Source organism: Falco cherrug, chromosome 2 (genome assembly GCF_023634085.1).
Source record: "Falco cherrug isolate bFalChe1 chromosome 2, bFalChe1.pri, whole genome shotgun sequence".
NCBI lineage: Eukaryota > Metazoa > Chordata > Aves > Falconiformes > Falconidae > Falco > Falco cherrug.
In genome coordinates this window covers 15,798,207-15,822,416 of record NC_073698.1, presented here as the reverse complement: position 1 = coordinate 15,822,416, position 24,210 = coordinate 15,798,207, and the positions used below count along the sequence as shown (strand labels likewise).

Genomic DNA, 24,210 nt, shown 5'->3' with positions numbered 1-24,210 from the left:
AGTGTCAACCCCCTCTTCCATAGGCACCCAGTTTGGGTTTAGCAGTGACTTAGCAGATGAATGCCAGACCTGGGAGGGTGATTCAGGGTGACCTGACTGAGGTACTGATGCTCATGGTCCAGGCAAGAGCTGCCTGTGAAGAACAACTGGGTCTAAGTAAGGGCAAAGTTTATCTCTCTCCACAGGTTACATGGAGATTTTTGGCAAACTTCAGGCAAGGCCAATGTGTCAGGAGTTTCCCAGATCTTGTACCCTGATAGACATGAAGCTCCTGCAGCTCCATGCCCCCAGGCCAAGCCAGCAACAAGGCTGAGCATGTATTCCCATGAGGTGCATGCACACAAGCACACACATACAAAGACACTATGGATCCCCCAGCAGCTGGGCTCAGACACCTCATCCACCCAGCAGCTACCCTGGGATGTGCTGGTGTCCCCTGCTGCCTCATGTGCACATACACCAATGGATGTCACCACCCACCCCAGATCCCACAGCCTCCCCAATTGCTGATTTAGCCCCCCATCCCTCCCTCAGGTAGCCATCCCACTGAACCCTGGTCTCTCCAGTACCCAGCCCTGGCTTATGGCCACTTTGACACACAGCTCATCCAGCTGGATCTTCATTAGCCCTCACACACATACCTATGTGCCCAATTGACATGCATGCACCCCAGTCTCTCCAGTTGCAGCACCACAGCCACAGGGGTCTCCAGCCACTTATCCTACCCCAGGGGCTGTCACTGAGACCCCACACACACCCCTGCACACAGGACAGAGCCCCTGAACTGGGAAAATGGGTAGAAATTGGTTTTAGTGAGAGGCCAGGACAGACTGTGCCTATCAGATGCAACACAATGCTCCTGCAAGCAGTGAGAGACTGTGTAGACACTGGCTGGTACTCAATGAAAATTTTCCTGTATTTCAAGGGGTCTCAGTTTCATTTTGACATATTCATGTCTCCTTCTGTTGAGTTTTGAGTTTTTTGTCTGAAGGCATGTGCTTGCAAAGGAGATGGTGGCAATGTGCTAGCTGCCACACCATGGGAAGAGCAGATGACCAGAACCTCTCCTCCCTCATTTGAGGGAGATGTGCTGAAGGACACGCAGTAGGAAGCCAATGCAGACAGTGAAACGGGACATGACTTTGTAGCCTAACACTGTGGAAATTCCCAAGACGGAGGGAAGCCACTGCTTCTGCTTCCTCTTCCTGATGCTCTTTAATGTTTTTCACTTGATGACTTTTCAAATGGATAAACAGCTCTCAAAGCTAGTGCTGAAGTCCAGGACTTTCTAGTTCTGCCACTGGCTGCTTTGGAAAGTAATTATTTATTTTAAATTTCCTGGAAAACAACCAGATGTTCCCTCTCACCCTCTGCCTGACTCAATATCCTCTTGGTAACATTAAAATCTGGCCATAGGGAAAAAAAAAAAAAAGAAAAAAGAAGAAAGATATAAAGATATGGAGGTATTGATCAAGAACTATATAGACCAGCCTGTAGAAACATATGCAGGAGAAATATTTACAGGGAAATAACACTGGTTTAGAAACACAGTTAAAGAAGTTAAGCAGCATGTCACAAATCCCAGGATCGTGTGAGCCATAGCAGACCCGGAGAAGCAACCAACATGCACAACTGTTTTTGTTCTTGTCTGAAAATCAAGATAGATTAAGAATAATCAACAGTGAAGTTTCCTTGGACTATGAACCATGAGGCTGAATTTCTTTACATCTACAAAACCTGTACCTTTTGAGGAATTATTGTCCTAGTCATTTCAAATATCAGCACTGGGCTGCTGCTTCTGCTTTTGAAATGTCCTGTTATTAGCTTTATTCCTCCAGACAAGCAATGTGACTTGCATTGGGTGGTATAAAGTAATTTACTTTTCCTAGGAATGGTGTCTATGCTGCTGAACCTAGGTATAATTAGGGGGTGCTACACTACAGTGAGTGAGAATCATATACCAAATACATTATCTTTAGCTGATGTTTGGGAAATTAAGTACTTCCCAGCACAGTTAAAATTTTCATCCTGTATTGAGCTCCTTCAGAGCAAAACTTGCTCATGTATCAGAAAAATATGATACTGGTATGTATTTGTATTTCTCCCTCTCGTACTAACATTTACTGTTTCCCTTTAAAGGTTCCCATGGAGGCTTTTTACCTCCAACAAGGACAGCAATAGCAAATCCATTCTGAAAGACGTCCCACCTGTACTTGACAGCTTCTAGAGTTGGCAAGCATGCAGCTACTTCAGGTCATCTGCTCTGATGCTTAGCCATCCTTGCAGTTAGAAATGCTTTCCTCAGTGTAGGGGGCTATACTGTAGGTTCCCGCATGTGTCCTGGGTATTTAAACACCTTTTATCATTGGTAGAGACGTAACCAATACATTCAATGAAGCATAAAGAGCAATTAATCTAGAATTAACTCTCTAGAATCCATTATTCAAAATGGAAGCTTAGACACCTAAATAAATTACGGTTATCTACACAACAAAACACAAATTCCATCTCATTACTCATCTGCCTGTACTGGAGATGCCCACCTGGGGTGGGCTGCCATGACACAGGAGCTATGGAGACCTACATCCTTCCAGGGATGTGGAGGTCAAGTGGGATTCCCTAGAGCATCTCAAATAGTATTAATGCTCAGGCATCTGTACTCCAAACCTCATGTCTAAACTTAACCACTGTTGTTTAAGACCATTCTAGAGTCTTGGAGAATGGTCACTGCTTCCCTTTTAGGAAAAACCTTCCGTATATTTAACATCATTTGTCATGGCTCCCCTCGCTCTTCCTTCCATGAAGCAGTGAACACAGTCACAAAATGGTTACTTTAATCTTCCTTTTCCAGACTCACAGAAATTCTTGTTGAGCTTTATGGAATCCTTCCGACCAGAGATGATCTATCTGTCTGAATCCAAACATGCTACTGCAGCTGAGACCTCACCCGTGGTGGCAAGAGTATAAACATTATTTTACTTACCATACATATGGGAACCTAGTTTATGCATTCTAGTAACACAACTGATTTTTTTTTAGTATTAGTCAAAAATTGTTCAATCATTTCTGCCCTCAGTTTTGCTGACATCATGAGATTGTTTTAGGTAGAACTTTTAGTTAGTTGATGACAGTCCTCCTGCAGTTATAATACCATCTATTCCTAGATAAGAACAGTTCTTTGTAGTCTTTTAAAGATATTATTATCACATATTATGACATAATATGATGTATTTTTTAAAATATTAAAACATATGTATCATGCATATAGCATGTTATTAATTATAATACAATGTTATATTGTTACTCTTATATGTTATTTCCTATTTTTTCTCCAGTTTGTCAAAACTTTGTGCCATAAATATTCTAAATTCATGATTAAAAAAAACCTATGAAATGTAGCTCCATGTTACCAGAAAAGAATTTCCTTATTTATTAAACACACTATAACATTGTCCAAAACAGAAGGCTCAGGCAAAATAAGGACAGTAACATTACTTAAATACATTGCGTCACTACCTGATGATGAAACTGTTACACATCATTTTTACTAATCAGAGGATATTATACAGCATGAGTCAGACTGTCACTGATTTATGCTATATAAACAGACCTGAGAAGCGTGTTCAATAGCTCAACAGTGAAACTGAGACAGACAACCTTAGACAAGGATGAAGACGCTTTCATTCCTGTTGCTACACGTGGCCATCTCCTTTGCTTTTCCTGTGGCTCCAGAAGCAGAAGATGAAAGAAAAACCCTAAAGCTTGTAGAGGTAAATATTTTTCAGTGCATTTCTAAGTGAAGCATAAGGTAGTCTGAGAGAGAACTATAATTGCAATTCTTTTCACAGAATATGGCTTGAAATTAAAGGTGTAACATTTTGCAGGGGTTTCAGGAGAAAGCTTTTCCTATCAATCTAGAAAATGTGTGAAAATTATGTGGAACTTATTTACCCAAAAGTCATTTGAATATTGCATAGCTTCACTTTTGATGTTGTCAGTAAAGTAATAACAAAACTTCCAAAGCATAAGTTCTGGCAGCAAGGCTCTGGAGCTGTGCAGAAATAATCACTCAGCAACAATTTACATTTCAGAACGTGCTTTGAAACTTGTGATATGATCACTCTCAGAAACATAAGGCAGGAAATTTTCTTGAAGCAGGCATGTATTTTAATTTTTTGCTGAATAGAACTTTTACAGAATACTTTGAAAAAATGGGACATCTATGAGAAATACAACACTTACATAGACGCAACACTATTTACTTGAGACAAAATTGATGAAATTTCGTAGGAAGACCTGAGTTCCTGATATCATATTTCATAGCTAAAAATGAATGGCATGATTCACGTGCTGATTCTGTAGTAGTAGCCACCTGCTTTGTTGGCATTCGTGGTTGTGTGGAGTCTCACTGCCAATCTTTATTCCCTTGAATGAGACCAGTTTTGCTGTGACAGTAATTGGACACCATAAATAATGAGGAATTACTTATTAATAGTAAAGATTAGATTTTAAAGGCACTTCTTCATATATTCCATCAGTGAAACAAGAAATTCAGAAAACTTTATGAAAACTGTAAATTATATCTCACTCTTCACACCGGTTCCTGGAGAAAATAGGTTGTTCATGCTCCTGGTAAACATAGGGGGTGTTGATATGGGAATAGTTCAAGATTACATAGAAAATTTAAGTGTGACTGCAGACAGTGCTGGTATGTCATGATTCTTCTCTCTTTTTTTTTTTTTTTTTTTTTTTTTTTTTGTTCAGAATTATCTACAGAATTTCTACAATCTTCAAAGGAGTCATGAGCCTCATTTAAGAAGGAAGGATGAAAATGCCCTTTCTGAAAAACTCAAGGAAATGCAGGAATTCTTTGGACTGCAAGTGACTGGGAAACCTGATCTTGAAACTTTGGAGATGATGAAAAAACCCAGATGTGGTATACCTGATGTAGGGCAATATGTGTTCACAGCAGGGAATCCCAAATGGAAAAGAAATAATCTGACATACAGGTAACCTTTCCTAATCTGGTACAAAAAGATATAAATCTAGCATCCCAACTTTGAGGGGTCTGGAGTAGGTACATTACACCATATACAGACATCCAGAGTGATTAATTGATTTCTGTACGAAGGCAGGCACACTAGAAGACAGTATCTAAAATGAAGACATTATTAATTTTCATTCATGTAAGACATGTCTAAGTTTTCTGACTTTTGCACAAGTTACTATTTTTCAGCTAAAATTCTGTATTCTTAACAATATATAATACATTTGGTTTCCTTTTAAGGATTTTGAATTACACCCCAAAGATGAGACAAGCTGATGTAGATGCAGCGATCCAAAAAGCTCTCAGTGTCTGGAGCAATGTGACGCCACTGACGTTCCAAAAGGTTGAGGACAAAGAAGCAGATATAATGATCTCTTTTGCCTACAGAGGTAACTGATATATTTATGCATTAAATAGCCATGTGCAATCATAGAAATAATTTAGGATACTAACTGATTTTTTCCCTTTTCATTTTAGACCACCACGACAACTCTCCTTTTGATGGCCCCAATGGGCAACTGGCTCATGCTTTCCAGCCTGGTGAAGGCATTGGTGGAGATGTGCATCTTGATGAGGAGGAAGCCTGGACAAAAGATGGAAGAGGTAAGGACTTTGTAACTAGATCCATTTATATAGTCTTACCTCGAACAATCTTAGTTCGTGAGCCTGATCACAGGCAAAAAGTGAACAAAAGTGGCAGAATGTGTCCTTTTAAATTGTTTTCCTCTTTTTTTTTTTTTTTTTTTTTTTTTTTTTCCTTTTGGTCATTTGTAGGAATCAGTTCTTAGAAAAGAGACTTTTAGGTCATAGTGGTCTATAATGGCAACAAAGTGAGCACTTCAAAATATTTTTCTTGTTCAGATGAAACCTAAAACTTGGATACAGGAACATCTGGTGGTAAACTTCTCAAGTCAAATCCTTTATCTTCCTTAACTTAGCACTTCAAAGTTTGGTGCTAACTGGCATATTCAAGTATCACCAAAACTGTCATCTCAGTGCTTCTTTTGAAGGTTGTGGGGGTTTTTTCTGTTGGATGCCTGAACCACCACGTGTCACTGGCATGTCCTTGATCTGAGCAGTTCATGTGATAGCAGGGGAAACAGGGTTTGTGTTTAAGACACAAGGGCACTAGAGAAAGGACAATGAGACCACAGCTACAGCCAGACATTCTTTAAGTACTCATATAGCTCTTCTGTAACAATATTTTTGAGTCATGATGTTGATAGCATTACCTACAGCCTGTCTTGTACCTGTAGTGTATTTTGGGAGGATGGATAAGTACTTTCCATTTAGTCAATTGTGCTGAATACTGAAACAGATTTTACCTTGGTTCATGTGATTTTTATCCTACAGGATACAATTTGTTCATTGTTATTGCCCATGAGCTTGGCCATTCGCTGGGTCTGTCTCATTCAAATGATCCTGGAGCACTGATGTATCCAACTTACTCCTACACGGACCCCAGTGAATTCCTTCTTCCTCAGGATGACATTGATGGCATTCAAGCCATCTATGGTAAGAAAAAAAAAATATTTAACATTTCCACTTGGGAGGCTGGTAAACAATAATAAGAATACATTTAAAATATGCCTATTCCACCAAAATGAGAAGTTTAACTGTTGCTGAACAATGGATAACAAAAGGGAAAATTCCTAGAACCTAACTTCAGCTAAAGTCTGGTTCTGCAAAAAAACTTATTTTGGAAAAGATGAACACAAATGGCTTTATCAACATTAAAAGCCTTCTTTTAGTGACAGACCCTTAGTTTAAAACCATATGCCTTCTCATTCTCTGTAAAGAGGCTTCTTGGTGTCCTCAGAGATCTTCTAAACACTGTCTTTATATTTCTCCATACTAAAAGATAAAATATTCTTCCCATAGGACAGTCTAATGCTGCTGTGCAGCCAACAGGCCCCACAACTCCACAAGCTTGCGACCCAAATTTGACATTTGATGCTATTACTACCCTACGTGGAGAAATAATATTCTTCAAGGGCAGGTAACAAAAATAAGCACATATACTATCTCCTTAAAATATTCAGTAGTTTTAAAAAATCTGTAATCCATGAGGGAAAAGTGTCCTTTTTGGAATGTAGTAGAAAGAGAAGCACTAGAAAACTATTATGTTATTTACACAAGTGAGAGCTCTCCAATCATTAATCCTAAGAGCCCTAGTTGACAAGAGCAGTGAAGGAAATGAGGGCTTTTAGATTGTTTTCCAGCTATTCTGCTGCTGTTGCAAAGCAAGAGCATTCCTACATCCGCCAGCGATGTGCCCGTGGGTCCCACACTAACCCTTCTGCTGCTCCTCGATACCAGAGCAGGGGCAGAACTGAGAGCACTGTTATGTAGAAAGATGCCTGTTGGGTGGTTACCGAAGCCAAATCTTAGCCTGCTTGTCCTACAGAGAAGTAGAAGGGCTTATATTTATCTTGCCTGATTTTTAGCATGTAACTGTGGTGCTAAAGTTAAAAGTGCAGTCACTCAAGATTTCCTTCACATTCAGTGGAGGGATATGTTCACATCCAGGTACCCATCTCCTCCCTGTTATACTCCAGGAGCTATAATTATTACTTTGCACTTACGATCACAATGGAACTATTTCATTACATAATTTTTGTTTAAAACAGATATATGCTGCGCAAACATCCTTTGAGGGCAGAGGCGGAGCTCAATTTTATCTCACTGTTCTGGCCAAATTTACCAGCAGGAATTCAAGCTGCTTATGAAAACGTGGAGAGAGATGAAGTTTTACTTTTCAAAGGTAATGGAATCTGAAATTCTCCACTTTTTTCTGACCAGTTACTCCTTGCTCCTTTGCAAACTATGCAATTATGGAAGTCAAAGTGTTTTTTAAGGAAGATCAGTGAAAGAGAGAATATTACAAATCTGCAAATAATTAAACCAGAGGATCATAGAGTTATATTGTTTAAGGGATCTCCAGAGGTCCTAATACTGAAACTTGCCCTCTGTTATAGTTAATCTCTAAAAAACAAGACATGGGAATAGCTTCCCTTCTCCAGGTCTAGTTCTCTTCAGGTAACAACATTTCACTTTATGCAGAGGGACTTTTGCTAAATTGAGTTGGTAAATACAGACATTTGTACACTACTGTTACTGATATGCTTATTAGTATTTTGTGATATTTGGGGGCGGGGGGGAAAGTCTGTGGAAAGGCATACTGTGAAAGGAAAGTTGCTAACTGAAAAAACAATTAGTTTTTTTCTTTAAAGGTCTGAAATATGCTTTAAGTGTCTCAAATATCTTCATTATGCATCTGTTACAGTACATGATATATTGTCATACATGAATGTGTTCATTACTTTTTAAATTACGAAAGCATTTTCATTAGACACATGCCCTTCTTAATGGTTTAATTTAATGCACATTGTCTAGTTTTCAAAGTAGTATATGGCTGTATAATCAAATAGCATATTACAGGCATTTAATAATCTCAATATCCCAACCCAGTGTCAGTGGATTAACTCATCAGTCTCCAGCCCTCCCTAAGTAGTTACCCAGACAAACACTTCATATTCATTTGAAAATAAAACCTTGGAAAAGTGCTATCCATACACCTTATGATTCTAATGTTTGACTCATAAAACCGAAATACATCTCCACTGTCTTCATGATGTAGCCCCAGTGCAAGAATTAGAACCATTTTCTAAAGTAAGAAACTGAAATGAATAATGCTGATATCTAAGACATATTGTTTCCTACCCACCTAAAACACAATTAAATGCTGTTTACAAATAGCAAAAACAAATGAAATGCAATTATATTTTTCAGAGGGTAAATACTGGCTTCTCAGGGGATACGACATTGCACCTGGCTATCCTAAACCAATCTATCATTTGGGGTTCCCGAAGACTGTTAAAAGAGTTAATGCAGCTTACAGTGATGAAACCACGGGAAAAACATACTTCTTTGTAGCTGACAGATACTGGAGGTAAGATTCAATGTTCATTTAATAGAAGGTTTATTTTCACTTGTCCCTGAGGACTCATGTAATACTATAAAAGTCAAGTGCAATAATGTTTAAACCAGGTATATTCCAGAAATTACTCAAATCTCTCAAAGTTTAAAAATTTTAAGCATTTTCTAGGAAATGTCAACATTTCTAGAGGATTTTTTTGCCATATATTAGATTCCTGTAGGAGCAATGTAATTGATTGCAACTGAATGAAACATCTGCCCAATAAGAGTGATTTTCTAGTAAATTATTCACTTTTTCTCCACAAGAGTGCTGCCTTCCTGTGCGATGCTGTGATAGCATCCACTTTTCATTTACATTTCAAACAAAAATGAACTGCTAATAAAAAGTGTTCTAATTTAATTTCTCTATGAACAAACTATAAATATTCTCCAGTTGTACAGTTGGTCATATTTATAATTCAAGAGTAGCTCATGACAAATTTCAGAGAGTAATTTTGTTTAAGAAGCACGTAGCTGACACTTACACAAGTATGCTTCAGGACTGTGCTACCATCTTCTACTCCCAAGTTTTATATTTTGCTTTTATACTGAACTGGATATCCCATGCCTTGAAATAGAAACTCATTTTAGGTGCAAGTGATGGCCAAGGCTCTGAACAGTCCAGAAATGCATGAATAAATCCTGGCCTGTATTGCCAAGGTCTTTGAAAGTCTTGTTGCAAACTTTACCAAAGGCAGAATTTTGAGATCTCAAGACACTCATAATGTGAGAACCTTTATACATAATAGGAAGAAGCAAAAATCTACTTTAGCTAATCTTTATAAGACTTGTTGGTAACAGTGGAATTGTATATGTGTATGAATTTGCTTTGGACTTTCAAAATATTGTCTGCTTCCTCACAAACTGTAATGATATTTCTTGTGTTAAGATACGATGAAAACAAAAAAACCATGGATCATGGTTATCCCAGGAAAATAGTCTCTGACTTTGGAAAAATTGGCAGAGTTGATGCTGTTTTCCAGAAAAACGGTAAGTAAAACATACCTTTTATCTGGGTTTACTTGAATATTTAGGCTTCTGTAAATAGAATTATTTGTTTTCAAAAATCTGTTATTAACCTTAATGAGAAAGTAATTAAAAATAGCAAGTATATATGGGTTGCCTATGTTGGGTTTTTTCCCTAAATACTGGAAAGGAGTCACCTATGAAGTATAATTGGATTAAATTTTATTTCTAGGCTATGTCTACTTCTTCCATGGAACAACTCAGTTCCAGTTTGATCCTCGTGCCAAACGGATTGTTGGACAAATGAAGAGCATCAGCTGGTTTAATTGTTAATTGCAGTATTTTTCCATATGCACACTCTATGTTTTTATGTACTGAATTTTTCAGCGTGTCATGACTATCAGGTCAGAATGTATTTCTGCCCAGATTCTGTGGGAGTATGGTTTTAAGAATTATTTATTGTAAAAAAAATACATTTATATAATTTATGACAATTTCACTTGCTAAATTAAAGTTTACAAATATATTAAGTTGTATCATTGTGTCCTTGGTGTCTTACTTGCAGTAATAATCAAGAGTCAAGTCTATCTTCCAAACACTAAAATATACATTCTGGCAGGAAATGTCAGATCTTTTTCCCAAAGCCAGAGAAAGGAGCATCCAGCTGACTCTATCATCCCATACAAGCCCTGGTGAAAACCCTATGGGTAATTAGGCCAGTTGGGGCTCATTAGCATCAGTCTGCAAATCACACTTCCACTTTCTGTTTCTCTTTCCCCAGCTTCCACTCTTAGCCATCTCTCCAAGGTGTATGCCTTTGCAAGCGTAGGCAAGGTTATTTCTCATGTTTTTATGTTTAGGAACTGGGTTTAAGCCTGGAAATGTAGATTAGAAAGGACCTCTGAGATCACTGAAACCTCTCCTTTGCTACCACAGGTAACCACTCTTTACTCAAGGCTCTTTCAAGCACTTACTCCTCCAGTAATTAGTAAAACCCTCCTAATTTCACTGGGTTACAGAATGAAGAAGTTTACTTAAAAAAAATGAAAATTCCTGGCCAAAAATATTTCTGATGCAAAAATTCATGAAAAAGATTGCTTGACTTCCAGCTTAACTGCAATTTTTTCAAATATCCTCCACTAAAATGGTGTTTAAAGTGTTACCCACTTTCTCTTTAGTCTTTGTAGCTCAGCTGGTAATGTTAGAAGCCATATGACCATTACGAAATATATTCTCTCATACACTTTCTTTATTATTAGACCTGTTTAAGAAGAAGGTTTCCGGTTACTGTAATAGAAGTAATAGCATTTTGAGAAAAGAATGTATAACCTTATAAAAATGTGTCTGTTCAATTTTTTAAACTACTTAGCTCCCTGTATTAAAAGCCTATAAATTGTATCCCTCGTAAATAAAGAACAGACTTGGTAATTCTTACATTTATTAAATTCAGGAGTAAAAATTAGTCTAAATACTATTCGAAGATAAGAAATTGTATAACTGTAAGTTAAATTGAATATATTATATTCTTTATAAAACTGGGGCGGGGGGGGGGGGGGGGAGATCATAAAAATAAAACTAAATTACATTAAATCAAAGACCGTAATGAAGAAATTGATTTATGTGAATTCTGTTCTCACAAGGTGATTTAGGTATCGGTTCTTTAATTTGAAGCATTAGTAGCAGTGCTATTTAATCATATTTTCTTGTGTAAGCCGGTCCTACTGAGCTACCAATGACAATGAAACCAAAATTTCTTTTAGAAGTACATAATTCCAAGTTGATTATGTTGTTTTAGCAGAGATGTTCTACAAACATAACATGAGATTTACAGGGAAAGATAATATTTCTTACTACACCAATTATGCATTAAAAAAAAATTTAAAAAATTGGAGTTCACATGTTCCCTTCAGATATGAAGTAAAAGCAGAAGATCTCACGGTAATGCCAGAACAATTCCTCAAATGTAAAGAAGAATGCTAATCCCTCTCTAGAAGAAAATAGTAGAGGGAACTCATGGGGCAGAGAAAATGTTAAATGGGAGACAAGGGGTCTTTCTTTCCATGTTCTGGGGGAAAGACAGAATTAAAGGGTAATTTAAAAACCATAGAAGACTAAGAAGTTAAAGGGAGGATTAAGTTTATAATGGCATTTTTTAGACCAAGCTTTTGGTATCCTGTGAAGTTCTGATTTTTAGTTGCCTGGCACATTTTTTTGTTTTGTGGATTTCTCTTGAGCGAGAAGACTGAGAGAGCAAAATGAAGTGATTTCTTTGTGGAAAACCTTCCCTGTGCTTATGTGAGTGACTCTTTCCTTTGCCTGCATGAGCATGGCAGTTGCTCCATCCCAGCCACACCATCAGGAGGAGGGTACATCTAGTGCCGGCAGCTCTCACCTGCCTGCAGGCATATATTACTTCCAGTAATTTGGGATCTGGCTCTTTTCAGTTCAGTCCACACAATCACCTGTCATTTGCTTACTCCTTTTTAATAAATTTACAGTTCCTATTTGCTAATTACTGTACTACGGTAGAGTACCGTACCACTCCCTAGTGTCTGGTTACTGGTTTTGTGTATTTGTAGCTCGTATCGTTATTAACTGAGCACATTTGCCCAGGCAGAGATCCATTCCCCTAAATAAATGTTTAGTGCATTTGAGGTGCTATCAGGTATCCAAGCCACCCGTGCAGGTATGCAACAGGATTTCTGGGAGACCAGCACTTCCCAAAGCCCCACAGAGCCTACGCTGTCTCTAGGCACCTATGTTCAGGTGGTTGAATCCTGCCCTCACAGGCTGCAGCCTTTGCTAAAGGTTTGCCAGGGGTCAAATACAGTATTTGAACCACGCTGTTATGCCATGGCTTTCACTCAAGCTAAGTAATGATTCAGCTTTTTTGAGTCTATGGGAGGATTGAGCCTGCAAAGCAGTGGCTCAACTCAGTTGCCTGAACAGGTATCTAGTGCCATTAAGGTGCCTGAAGGTTCCCAGTTAGCTTCCAACCAGTCCAGAAGCCAAAGGTCCCCTGTAGGTCCTGGATCTCAGCCACCAGGCCTGTGTCAATGTCTCAGGTTCACTAGACTGTCTCAAAAGCATAACAAATCACTGTTGATGCGGTTTAATTGCAGCCCAAGTGTTTTCATGTGATCTCAAGCTTAGGGTCTCATCGCAGTCAATGGTGCTGGTCAAAATGTTTGGCGGGCTTCTGAAAGCTGCACAAATCATCCTGAGTTTACCTCTGACGTGTGGTCAGATCAAATGCTGTCTAGATGTCATTTGACCATATTGATTAGATTTCTGTTGATATAATGCAAACTGACAGTTAACTCACGTGCAGACACCCATGCTGTGAACACCTAGGAAAGCTGAATCCCTGCTGGTATTGTGTTAAGATCAGCATGATGCATCAGTATTGATGATTCCTGTGATGTTCTGTGTAGCATCACTTGGTACTACTGATGTGATGAAGATAGGCAGTGACCTTTCCAGGGTAAAGCATGAGTCACATCACTGCAGTCTAAATAAAACAAATTATAGGATGAGAAAAAAAGTCACGAAGTAAATAAACACCCACCAACTCCAACCAGTGTCAAAAACAAGCATTAGGAAACCATAACCAGCAGCTGCTTACACAGCTTCTTCTTTTCCCAGATCTCAAGGCCAGCTATTGGTGCATTTGTGAAACATTGCTTGCAAAAAAATGTCTTCAGGCCTCTCTCCTATGGGTATTGGGAACCAGCTGCTATGTTGTGTAGGTGGTCAAGTTGCAAAACCATAGAAGTGCTTTGAGTGTCATAGGCCTCCATCATCTGTCACTCAGATGTCTTCTGAGCAGCACTAAGGTAGCTTGAGCTGTTAGCTGAAACTAGAAATATAGTCTAAATTAGTTGCTTAAGCTTCTCTGTGTTCAGTAAAGACAGAGAGCACCTATAAAGGCCAGTTTGTCCTCTTCTAAAATAGCTGGTTGAATAACTCTCCATAGATATGTATTTCTCCATCTTCTATAGAAGAATGCTTAATTAATAAAGTTAGGTGCAACTAATCTTAACCTAGCTGCTCTCACTGTCTCTATCCTTCCACCACCACACAGCAGACAGCTGTGGGGATCTGATGCCAACCACAGTGGGAATAAAGATAACCACTTCTCCCAGCGCATATTGAATCTGCTTATAGTGCTGCCTTGATTTTTTTACAAAATTATATTCATATCAGCCAAAACCTGTTCCAGAAATATGTTCTAGTGCCATTGGAAAATATGTTTGGTGCAAAAGCCACTGAACAGGGCTTTGTCTTTTGTGACCTATACCATGCACATTAAGTAAGGGCATAGCACCATGGTTATTCCTTCTAGTTTTAAAACCTTCGAGACAAATAAATATATACATTTGAAAACATCAGATAGATCTCAAAAGAGAAAGTCTGTACTTCTGAATAAACACACGGGTCATTTCCATTATCAGTTCAGTTGAGCTTTCCACCTCAGAAAATTCATTGTCACCATTTGTACCTCAGCTACAGAACTGAATGAGATCCAGGCCTCATGGGTCTCTTACCTTACAGTACAATGACAATAAAAGCAAATTAAGGGAAGGGTTTGGTTTGGGTTTTTTTGTGGTAGCTGAGAAATGCCGTTAACTAACAAGTTTAACTAACAAGGCTACATTGTGAAATTTGGGCTACAAAATCCATCATTAATGCCTCCAGCTGGAGAAAAGCTGGCCGCAAGTGACAGCAAAAAAGCCAAAAACACGAAAGCAAGGATTTTCTAAAAAAGCCTCAGTCAGACATAAGGGTATTTCTTACAATTGTTTTGTAAAAGTTGAGTACATGCTGTCAGAGCTCCTCTGAGGTGCCAGCAGAAGAGGAAGGTGCTTGGCCAGCACAGGGTGAAATCCCATAATATGTCACAACTTGTATGACTTTTGAAACTTCCTTTATTCTGAATTACTTAAGACAGGAAATAATCATATCCCCTGTGGCTAATGTGGTTAAACTGAAGAAACCTTTTGTAATGAAATGGCAGATAGGTAGATGATGGATAGATAGATAAATAGATAGATAGATTAGATAAAAGTAGACACAGATACAAGACTATTCACACCCTTTAGGCTCGATTTTTAGGGTAAAATCTTTTTCATTTATGTGTATCTTGGATTCCACTAGTATAACTTAAAAGAAACACACCTTTTAAAAAGGTTTCAGGGAAGTGGTGGGGAGGGATTTGGAATTTTCATCCATTTTCCAAAACACCCAGTCTCACTATCAATCAATTTAAAAAGAAAACTTTCTGTTTACGGCAATTTCTCCCCGAGTTTTAATTTTTTGGATGAGATTCATATCTGGTGCATGACTCCCATTTTCTAGGCTGAAAATGGTTAAGAGTCCCTACATTTCATGGCCCCATTTCACACAGCTGGGTCAGGGCAACTTAAAAGGTTTTGCATTTGCCCACCATTTCATCTGGCATTAAATTGCACAGGTTCACTAAAATTCAGTGTAAAATAACTAAAAGTGAGTGCCAGTTTTCCAGTTTTGAAATGGTAGCCAAGCAGCTTAGGAGTATTCAAATACTAACTGACTTCAGATGTCTGTGAAATCAGATGCTTTTAATTAAATTTGATAGTGTCAGTCAGCACAGTGTTATAGGATGCGTGGAGGAATTCGGAGCATGAAACACCCTGAGTCAGTCTACAGCTGACTCTACAAAGCACCCCATAGCCATAGGGACTGGGATGCGAGACAGGATGCACATGGAGAAGAAAGCGGACTGCTCTCCTACCAGGACAGAGGCGAAAGTGAGAATGAAGGATCTTCCACTTTTGCTTTTAGCATGTGCAGCTGTTTCTAATGCCCTTCCTGTCCACCCAGAGAAAGACAACCACGAAGATGCAAAGCTTGTGCAGGTAACTGCCCAGCCCGTACCTGAGATCTATTGAGCTCTCTCTTCTTAGATATTATCTGTGTGTTTCAGCTACAAGGCAGCTTGCTGTCTTTCTCAGACAACACTGTTACACAGAACTCTGCTGCACAAACTTTACTAAAGTGGGATGAATCTGTATAAATTGGAAATGTCAAGTAAATAAGTGTCAGGGACAACGTTGTCTGTTTCTGTTTAGCTATGATCCTCAGGAAAACATCTGTTGTGCTTCAAAATCACAGGCAGATGGTTTTGCCAGCAAAGTACACGAACAAAATCAGTCCTAAGGTATTTGTTTAAGAAACAGATCAAAATGTGAAATGTGTTTGCTTTATTTTCTCACTAGGACTATTTAAATAAATTCTATGCTGCTGAGCCAGATCCAAATCAGCTTGGATGGAAAATAAATGCTGAATCCACAGCTGAAAAACTGCAGAAAATGCAACAATTTTTTGGTTTGAAAGTGACTGGAAAACCAGATACTGAGACATTGGAAATGATGAAGAAACCCAGGTGTGGAGTTCCTGATGTGGGTCTCTATGGTGTTACTCTTCCAGGATGGAAAAAAACCAAGCTGACGTACAGGTAGTATTTCAATAATTACTTTTTGAGTTTAAATTTGGGGTTTGTGAATATCCACATCTGTTATATTTAGGTATAACTTTATAGCAATTTTTTCCAGTTGGGAATATAAAAATGTTTCTCTTTCCCCAGCTGTTAGCTATACATATTCCTGAGAGGAATTTCTGAGAGTCAGGCTTGGTATTTTTTATTTTCTGAGTCAACCACAGTATTTTGCCTGTTATGTATCACTTCTGACAAATATTCTGTAAGCCAAACAGAAATATCAATTGCACCCTGTACAAACCCTGTTATCCTCAAAACATGCTAAGACCAACAGTTTAGTAGTCACAGAAATCTGAGGAGATGCCTTTCCTCATGCTCAAAAGACAATCTTCTGGCTAAGGGCCATTTGGAGAAAAACCGATACTGTGTACACACAACTATTATTATTATTATGAAAAAGACCTGTTGGACAGTTATCGCATTCCTCAAACTTACTCAGTCCAAGATGAATCTTGGGAGCTATTGGATTACAGGTTAAATTGCTTCTTATACATCTCTGTTCATCATCTTAATATTAGAGAAATTCTTTCTGCAAACACTAAATATTATTACTTGAACCCTCGTAACTGTAGAATTGTGAACCACACGCCAGATATGAGCAAAGAGGATGTGGATAAAGCAATTCAGAAGGCATTTAAAGTGTGGAGCACTGTCACCCCCGCTGATTTTCAATCGTATTCACGAGGGAATAGCAGATATAATGATTGCTTTTGGGACCAAAGGTAATGCACTGGCTGCATACTAATGGTAAGATTAATTTAAAGATTTTCCAATAGTCATAGCATAAACTCAGTGTTGTTTCAACATCATATTATTTAGCTCATGGACGTTGCCCTCGTTATTTTGATGGCCCCCTTGGTGTCCTCGCTCATGCCTTTCCACCTGGCAATGGTTTTGGTGGTGATGCACACTTTGATGAGGATGAAGACTGGACCACAGGCTCAGTGGGTAGGTAAAAAAAGGTTTCTGAAGTGTTATGCAGATGGTTAAATTCCTTTCTGATTTTATTTCAGTGAAGGAATAGACTGAGATGAATCACAGCATTCACCATAAGAGCAGTGCGAAGATGTTACAGGCCATCCTCCAGCTGAGATACTCACGATGACGCTGACATAAAATCACCCTGATCTACTCCGGTCTTATTTAATACTGGTAAAGATACCAATGGGACAACCCTTTTCCAATACGAACGGTACAGGCATGGTCCACTCTTCCCTGGGGGCTGGTAGGGTCCGTGCCCACCGGAGTTTCACAACCCATGGCAAAAACTTTCTAACTGCTGCCCCTCACGGTGCACATGCCGGCACCAAGCCTGGCACCACCACACACTGCAGGGGAAGCACACCGTGCCTTGTAGCAGCCCTCAGGGGAGATCCCCACCCCCTAAAAAAAATTACAGACGCCAGTGATAATGAATATATTTCACTAATAATACCAAGACAGATCCAACTAGGCTGTTATAGCTTTACTCTGCATTCAAGCTAGGATGGGCTTATACATGAAAGTGTTCTCCAAGCAATTTCAGTCACCTGCCAGCAGCTGGGAGTTTGAACGTGCTGTTCAGGCCACCCACGGGCAGTGTGTAGAGCTGTCTACAGGTGTGTGCCACCACGCCAGAACAGAGGGGAATGCTGAGTGCTTACCTATCTGGCTGGGACCCATCTGCTCCCCTCGATCCCCTCCCCTCAACCTTCAGGCTGGCCATGCAGCACCTACTGCCTCTGACAGATCTGTCAGTACAAGGGCACGTTACCCTGTTGTGCTCTAGAGCCTTATCTCATTCAGTTTTGGGATGGAAAACTGCAGAGGATAGCTGCCACAGGAGAATCGAAGTCACGCTGCAGGACAAGCAAGGAGCTAACAAACACGAGGTGCTGTAAGAGCACTGCACAAGGAGGAGAGCTGCGGGTTTATTGTGCTGGGAAAGATGAGGGGTGGGCATGTCATACTGATAAAATGCAGTGTTTTCCTCACACTGGGACTGAATGGGTCAACCTGTTTTGCTGCTGTTCCTTAACATCGTGACTCCAGCAGCCAGGCATTGCAGAATTTGTTGGAGAGCTCAGAGGACATGTGAGAGAGGACTGGAAATACGTGTGGAAAAGATGATGCTTTGTTTGGTTTTTTTGAGAAACAGTTATCTTGGCTCCAGCTAGCCTTTCTTGGGCAATCGATGACCAGTCCTCTGCTCTGCCACGGATTTGTGATCCTCACTAAGTCTGTTGATGCTGCTAGCTCCTGGGCTGCAGGGCAGATAATCATTCTTCCCTAATTTAGAAAGGTGTGTTACTTGGAGGGATGCATTTTGAAGGAAATTCCATTTTTTTTTCAATTTAACGTGTTAACACATTTCGCTGGGATTAAGCATGCATGAGCATAATATTTTAAAAAGATATAAGGGCTATGAAGTCCTAATGATAAAATGGTAAGTCGTTCTGCTAACCTGATATTTTTCCTTGTCTATTCATGATTTCATCTTTCTTTCTCAGGTTTGTAGGAAGGAGGGTGACACACAGACTGACACTTTGGTACCTCAAATGAGCACGGAGTACATGGTCCTATCCTTGCCCTGGAGAGCTGTTAGTGTGATCTGACTCACTACCTAACCTGCTCTAGCTCAGCTGGGAAACCCTGCCAGAACATTCCTCAGAGCTGCACCCACATTCACCCCCAGACATCTACTCATGCCACACACATACTTTCAGTAGCTAACAGAAAGAATAGCAGGAACGAGGGCCAAAAGTCACTCCCTTCTAGTCGGGGAAGAACACTACCTTATCCTTTACAAAAAATACATTTACATATATACATACTGTAGTGAATGCCAATGTATTGTACAAAAACTGTCGCTGAGCAATAGCCCCGCTGTGCTCATATCAGCCGTTTGCAGACCAAAATTAGACTGATCTCTCTATCCATTTTTTAAGGGTTCAACTTGTTCCTTGTTGCTGCTCATGAGTTTGGCCATGCCCTGGGTCTTTCCCATTCTAATGACCAGAGGGCTTTGATGTTCCCCAATTATGCCTACATCAGTCCCAGTGAATTTCCGCTCTCTCCAGATGATATAAGTGCCATTCAGTCCATTTATGGTGAGTAAAATCCATGGCTTTAAAAAAAGGAGGAGAGAAATAATCTCTTTCACAAAGTTTTACCATAAAAATAATTGTATTCTCATAATATGAAAAAAAGCATTTATATGTGAAAATATTAGTGTTTCTATAAATTTGGTGTATTCTTTCTAAAACCTAGGATATCCACCAAATGCTCCAGACAAAAGGCCAGCCACCCCTACCCCGCCTAAAACCTGTGGCTCCCAGATGTCTTTTGATGCTGTAACTACACTCCGACGAGAAGTCATTTTTCTAAAGGGCAGGTAAATATTGATATGACATTTTTCTCTGCAAAGTTTATTTTTTCTTGATTTCTACAAAGACTGAATACTATGCTGGTTCACATGATTATGATTATGGGATTTACAATGAGACAAATGGATAGGTTTCAGTTCACGGAAAGAAAGCTTTCAGCAGATACAAGTTATATTAATATTTTTCCAGCATCCCCTGAAAAAACATGCTTCATTTTTCTCCAGAAAACATCTCGGTCCCAATAAATCTTTATTCCCAAATGTATAGATGGTTACACCAAATAGTAAAATGACTAAATTCTGCAACCACTTCCTAAGAAATTAGTATGTTCTACCATATAGATGGGCCAATCTCTCCTCCTATGGTGACCTATGCAAGCCCAAAGTCACCAGGGTAAGTCAGTCATCCAGGGAATAACTTACAGTCAGGCTCATCTAGGACCCTATAACATTCTTACTTTATGGCATAGGAACAACCTGAATTTTTCAGCTGCCTGTAGCTGATCCCACTAATCAATCAGTACTGATGGGAAGGGTAATTCCAGAAAGCCAGAATAAACTTCCCACTGATGGGAGTATTTTCCTTTCTGACACATCTACCCAGGTAGCTCCACTGACAAGAAAGAGCTTGTAAGTCACAACGTTGTTCACATTCCTGTGCATATACAGAAATGTGTGTGGTTTGTTATTTACTACAAAAACTGTTTCATATTTAAATCAGGCACTTATGGCGAGTCTATCCTGATAACTCAGAAGTTGAACGTGAATTAATTTCTACCTTCTGGCCAACTCTGCCACCTGGTATTGAAGCTGCATATGAGAACATGAAAGATCAGATCCTATTTTTCAAAGGTTAAGTATGAGATTTTCTTTAATTTTTTTCTTACCTTTAATTTTGTGAGAAGATGGGAGAAAGGTAGGGTAGCTATACATACATAAAATTAACTTTTCAAATAAAGAAAGAAATAAATAAAACTTAGGATGTTTATTTTAATTTTCCTGCAACCTGCACTAAGGGAGCACATTTTTTTCTTTTAGTGTCTGAAAATCACTGGTGAAACTAATTCTTTTTTTTTTAACAGGCAATAAATTCTGGGTTATCAGTGGATATCAGGTGTTACTTGGTTATCCAAAGAATATCAACGCACTGGGCTTCCCTAAAGGTGTCAAAAAAATTGATGCAGCTGTTTGTAATAGAAACACAGGGAAGACAGACTTTTTCATAGGTGACAAGTACTGGAGGTAAGAAGAACTGACAAATGTTTTCTTATGATTGACTCCAATATAATCTGAATACAATTAAAATTGTCTAGTGCTAAAAGAGAATGTAGACCTTTAGCAAACTATATGTAACTGGGTCACTACAGTAATACTGCTTTTCATTAAAATGTTTCTTTGACTCCTGCACAGGGAGAAGAGTATAGCTTTGAGTTTTGCGAGCTTAAGGGTGTCCTGAAATGCACATTTAAGATATGGACCCATTTGGATGCATTGTGCCTGGAAATTGAAAAGGTTCCAGCATGTAGAGTATTTTTATGAATAAAATAGATAAAACTCTAGAAAATAAAGATCTGAAAGCTAACCTACTTCAACAGAAGGTTGGCTGGGATGGCTTGTGCAGCATTTCTCTGATTTCTGGAAAGTCCTGGATTATTTTGTCTCTTTCAGAGAGATAGAACTGATAGTTCATTTTCCTTTTTTTGGTGATCAACACTGAATTTGCAACATGCTCCTTCTAAATCCTATTGCCAAGCTGGCATGAGTGATTCCTGATTCCCAAATACCAGCAAACAGAAGCAAAAAGTCAGCTTCAGGAAGCTGATAGATTCCTCTTGTGTGCATGCACAACTGCTGCAAAGGACTTCTGCCGGCAACCAGGAACATGCATGGCTCAAACAGACTTTCTTGTGACCAGTTGTGGGGTTCCTCAGTGAGACATAGTGTCAGCTGGATTTTGAGCTCCATGTCGCTTCCTGTCCTTTGGTTTTGATAGTTTTGGAAAGAGTACTTACAATATCTTGCATTGCTTTGGTCACAAGGCAAAGGCATGCAAGAAAACCACAGCATGGATTTCTTACTTAATAACTCATCCTCTCAGTCTCATGTGCCTGTAAAAAGTATTTCTGGTATCCAAGGAGAAGTAAAACAAAGGCTTGCTTGTTTGCTTGGTTTTTTTCCTGGGAGGGTTCGTCAAATCTTGAAGAACCATTTAGGTCCTTCTTTCAGCCCCCACATTCAGCCCCATCTCATAAAAATTGTCCTGTCTCAGTTATTAGAAATAAGTCATCTTCCTTTCCTCCATCTAAATCTGTCAGCTGGTAGAGGGTTATGTACAGTATCACGTCAACATCTAAGAGGAGTTTAAAATTCGTGCAACAAATGCTGCATGAAATAAATTACAGCCACTATAGCAGGAATCAATCTGGCCAGATTCCACGTGCTGCCTGTCACAGTGCTATCGTGTAAATCCCGCCAGTGCTGTCAAAACTGTGGGTCTTACTTCATTTTTTCTCACTCCAGATGCTTCTTTGGAGCTCTGCCTACCTTAATCAGCAAACCAGCAGCCTCCTCATGGAAAATGTGATGGCCAGCATCCCGCAGACATTTGTGCGAGTAGATAACTTTACTCTCTGTAACCCCAGTGAAGTCAGTCAAACTACAGATGGTGGACACCTTTCAGCTGCTGCTTAATTCTTTGCAGAACTGATGTCTAAACTCTGTAAGATTACATTTCTCCCTTCATGTGATTTAGGTTTGATGAAAACAGCAAGTCCATGGAGAAAGGTTATCCTAGACAGACAGTTGATGACTTTCCAGGAATTAGCCAGAAGGTCGACGCTGTTTTCGAACAGAAAGGTAAATGAAACGAGCTTTTAAGTAAAATTGGTTTACTTGTCACAAACCTGAGTTCTGGAGTTATGATGAATGTCATTACTGCTGTAATCTGCAAAAGACAGAACTAAAGAGATGCTCTCCTGTGTGTAAAAAGATGATGTTCCCTGCTTTGTCAGAATGAAGCTTTTTCTTGTATCCATAACATAACACTTTACTTTTTTATTTCCAGGTTTATTCTACTTCTTCCATGGATCAAAGCAGTGGGAGTTCAGCCCTACTGCTAAAAAAGTTATCCGTGAAATAAAGAGTAACAGCTGGTTTAACTGTTAATATCGCTAAACTTTCTTACACACAGCAAATGACAACAAAAATAATTCTAGATTTCTCAAAGGTTGTTCAGATATATATACTACTACACAGAAGAGGCAACAGGACTAGTTTTATATATGTCTACTATTTTAATAAATCAGCATGTCAGCTCTAATGGTATCTTCAAAGGCTAGACCAAAACTGCATGTTTCCCCTAATTAATTGCAAAATGTCCAACATAATGTATAATTTTATACTCCAGATGGATTTTCAAATGTTTTGACAATAAATGGTTTTAGGTTGATGTCAACTATTTTCTGCTTCATCTGTTGAAGGCATTCTATATTTCTGAGGTGTTGAAGACTTCAGGTTGGTATGCTAATATCCTTCCAACATACAAAGTTTGTATTTTGCTCCTTTTCTCTCCAAACATCTTCAAGAGCCAGGCTTTTCATTTATCACTTGTTTTTCTGCCCTCTGTCCTACATCTTCTCCTGCTCTTCTTTGGCCATTGCAGCCTTGTCCTTTTCACATCATACCAATATTTTGCCACCAGAATCACCCTCCAGCCCCAGTGTCTAAATACATTATCTCACCCTGATCTGTCTTAATAGTGTAACAATTAGCATTTCATCAGTGGCCATTTTTTTGTGAATCTGTGAATGACATCCTTTACAAATCAGCCCTGTCCTATTCAAGAAATAGATTCAATTACCACGTCACGGAGCACAAGCTTTGCTCTGCTAACACAAAGCATGGGTTTAACGTACACGTATATCTGAGATTTATTACATGCTGCCATTGCACGTGGAGCAAACCCCTCAGAAAATCAGACAAAAATCCACAAAGTCACAGCTATATCCCCTCCAAGTATTTCCTTTACATTTAATTCTGGAAACAGGCCCAGAGCACACTGCCACATGGCTGGCCATACTGCCTGCATGGCTGGGTATATCTGACAACGTGATCTCATTAGTATTGGCTTGCCCTCCTGCTCCCTAGTTCTTACGTATCTGGCTGTTTTACACACCTGTTGTATATTTGAGTAAAAAGTTTCTTTTTGCTGGGTGCTTTTAGTGTACCAGCTACGACAACGCAATGATCCCGACATGAACCTTCCCTGCCTGATTTGGTGCAAGCAGCAAGAGCACCGTTATGTTACTGCTATTGCTA

General features: G+C 39.2%; 2 protein-coding genes across 2 annotated transcripts; both read left to right on the top strand.

The window, feature by feature from the left end:
- The first annotated feature begins 3,632 nt into the window (after positions 1–3,632).
- LOC102051111 (interstitial collagenase) lies at positions 3,633–10,457 on the top strand. Its single transcript, XM_005432060.3, has 10 exons — positions 3,633–3,770; positions 4,765–5,009; positions 5,288–5,436; positions 5,525–5,650; positions 6,401–6,562; positions 6,929–7,046; positions 7,678–7,811; positions 8,840–8,999; positions 9,915–10,015; positions 10,224–10,457. Exons 1-10 carry the CDS (start codon positions 3,669–3,671, stop codon positions 10,322–10,324), a joined length of 1,398 nt encoding a protein of 465 aa, XP_005432117.1. The 5' UTR covers positions 3,633–3,668; the 3' UTR covers positions 10,325–10,457.
- A 5,329-nt stretch (positions 10,458–15,786) lies between these two features.
- Positions 15,787–23,168, top strand: LOC102051284 (matrix metalloproteinase-27). Its single transcript, XM_005432061.4, is given in 11 exon segments — positions 15,787–15,888; positions 16,249–16,487; positions 17,102–17,186; positions 17,188–17,251; positions 17,349–17,477; positions 19,457–19,618; positions 19,779–19,902; positions 20,615–20,745; positions 20,976–21,135; positions 22,646–22,749; positions 22,958–23,168. Coding segments are annotated over 11 exon segments (1,401 nt in total). The 3' UTR covers positions 23,059–23,168.
- Positions 23,169–24,210: the final 1,042 nt, after the last annotated feature.

Excerpts from the sequence above, each read along its gene's own strand:
- LOC102051111 (XM_005432060.3), top strand. The coding sequence starts at position 3,669 with ATGAAGACGCTTTCATTCCTGTTGCTACACGTGGCCATCTCCTTTGCT. Across the intron at positions 6,563-6,928 it reads TGGCATTCAAGCCATCTATG|GACAGTCTAATGCTGCTGTG; the intron begins GTAAGAAAAAAA and ends TTCTTCCCATAG. Across the intron at positions 10,016-10,223 it reads TGCTGTTTTCCAGAAAAACG|GCTATGTCTACTTCTTCCAT; the intron begins GTAAGTAAAACA and ends TTTTATTTCTAG.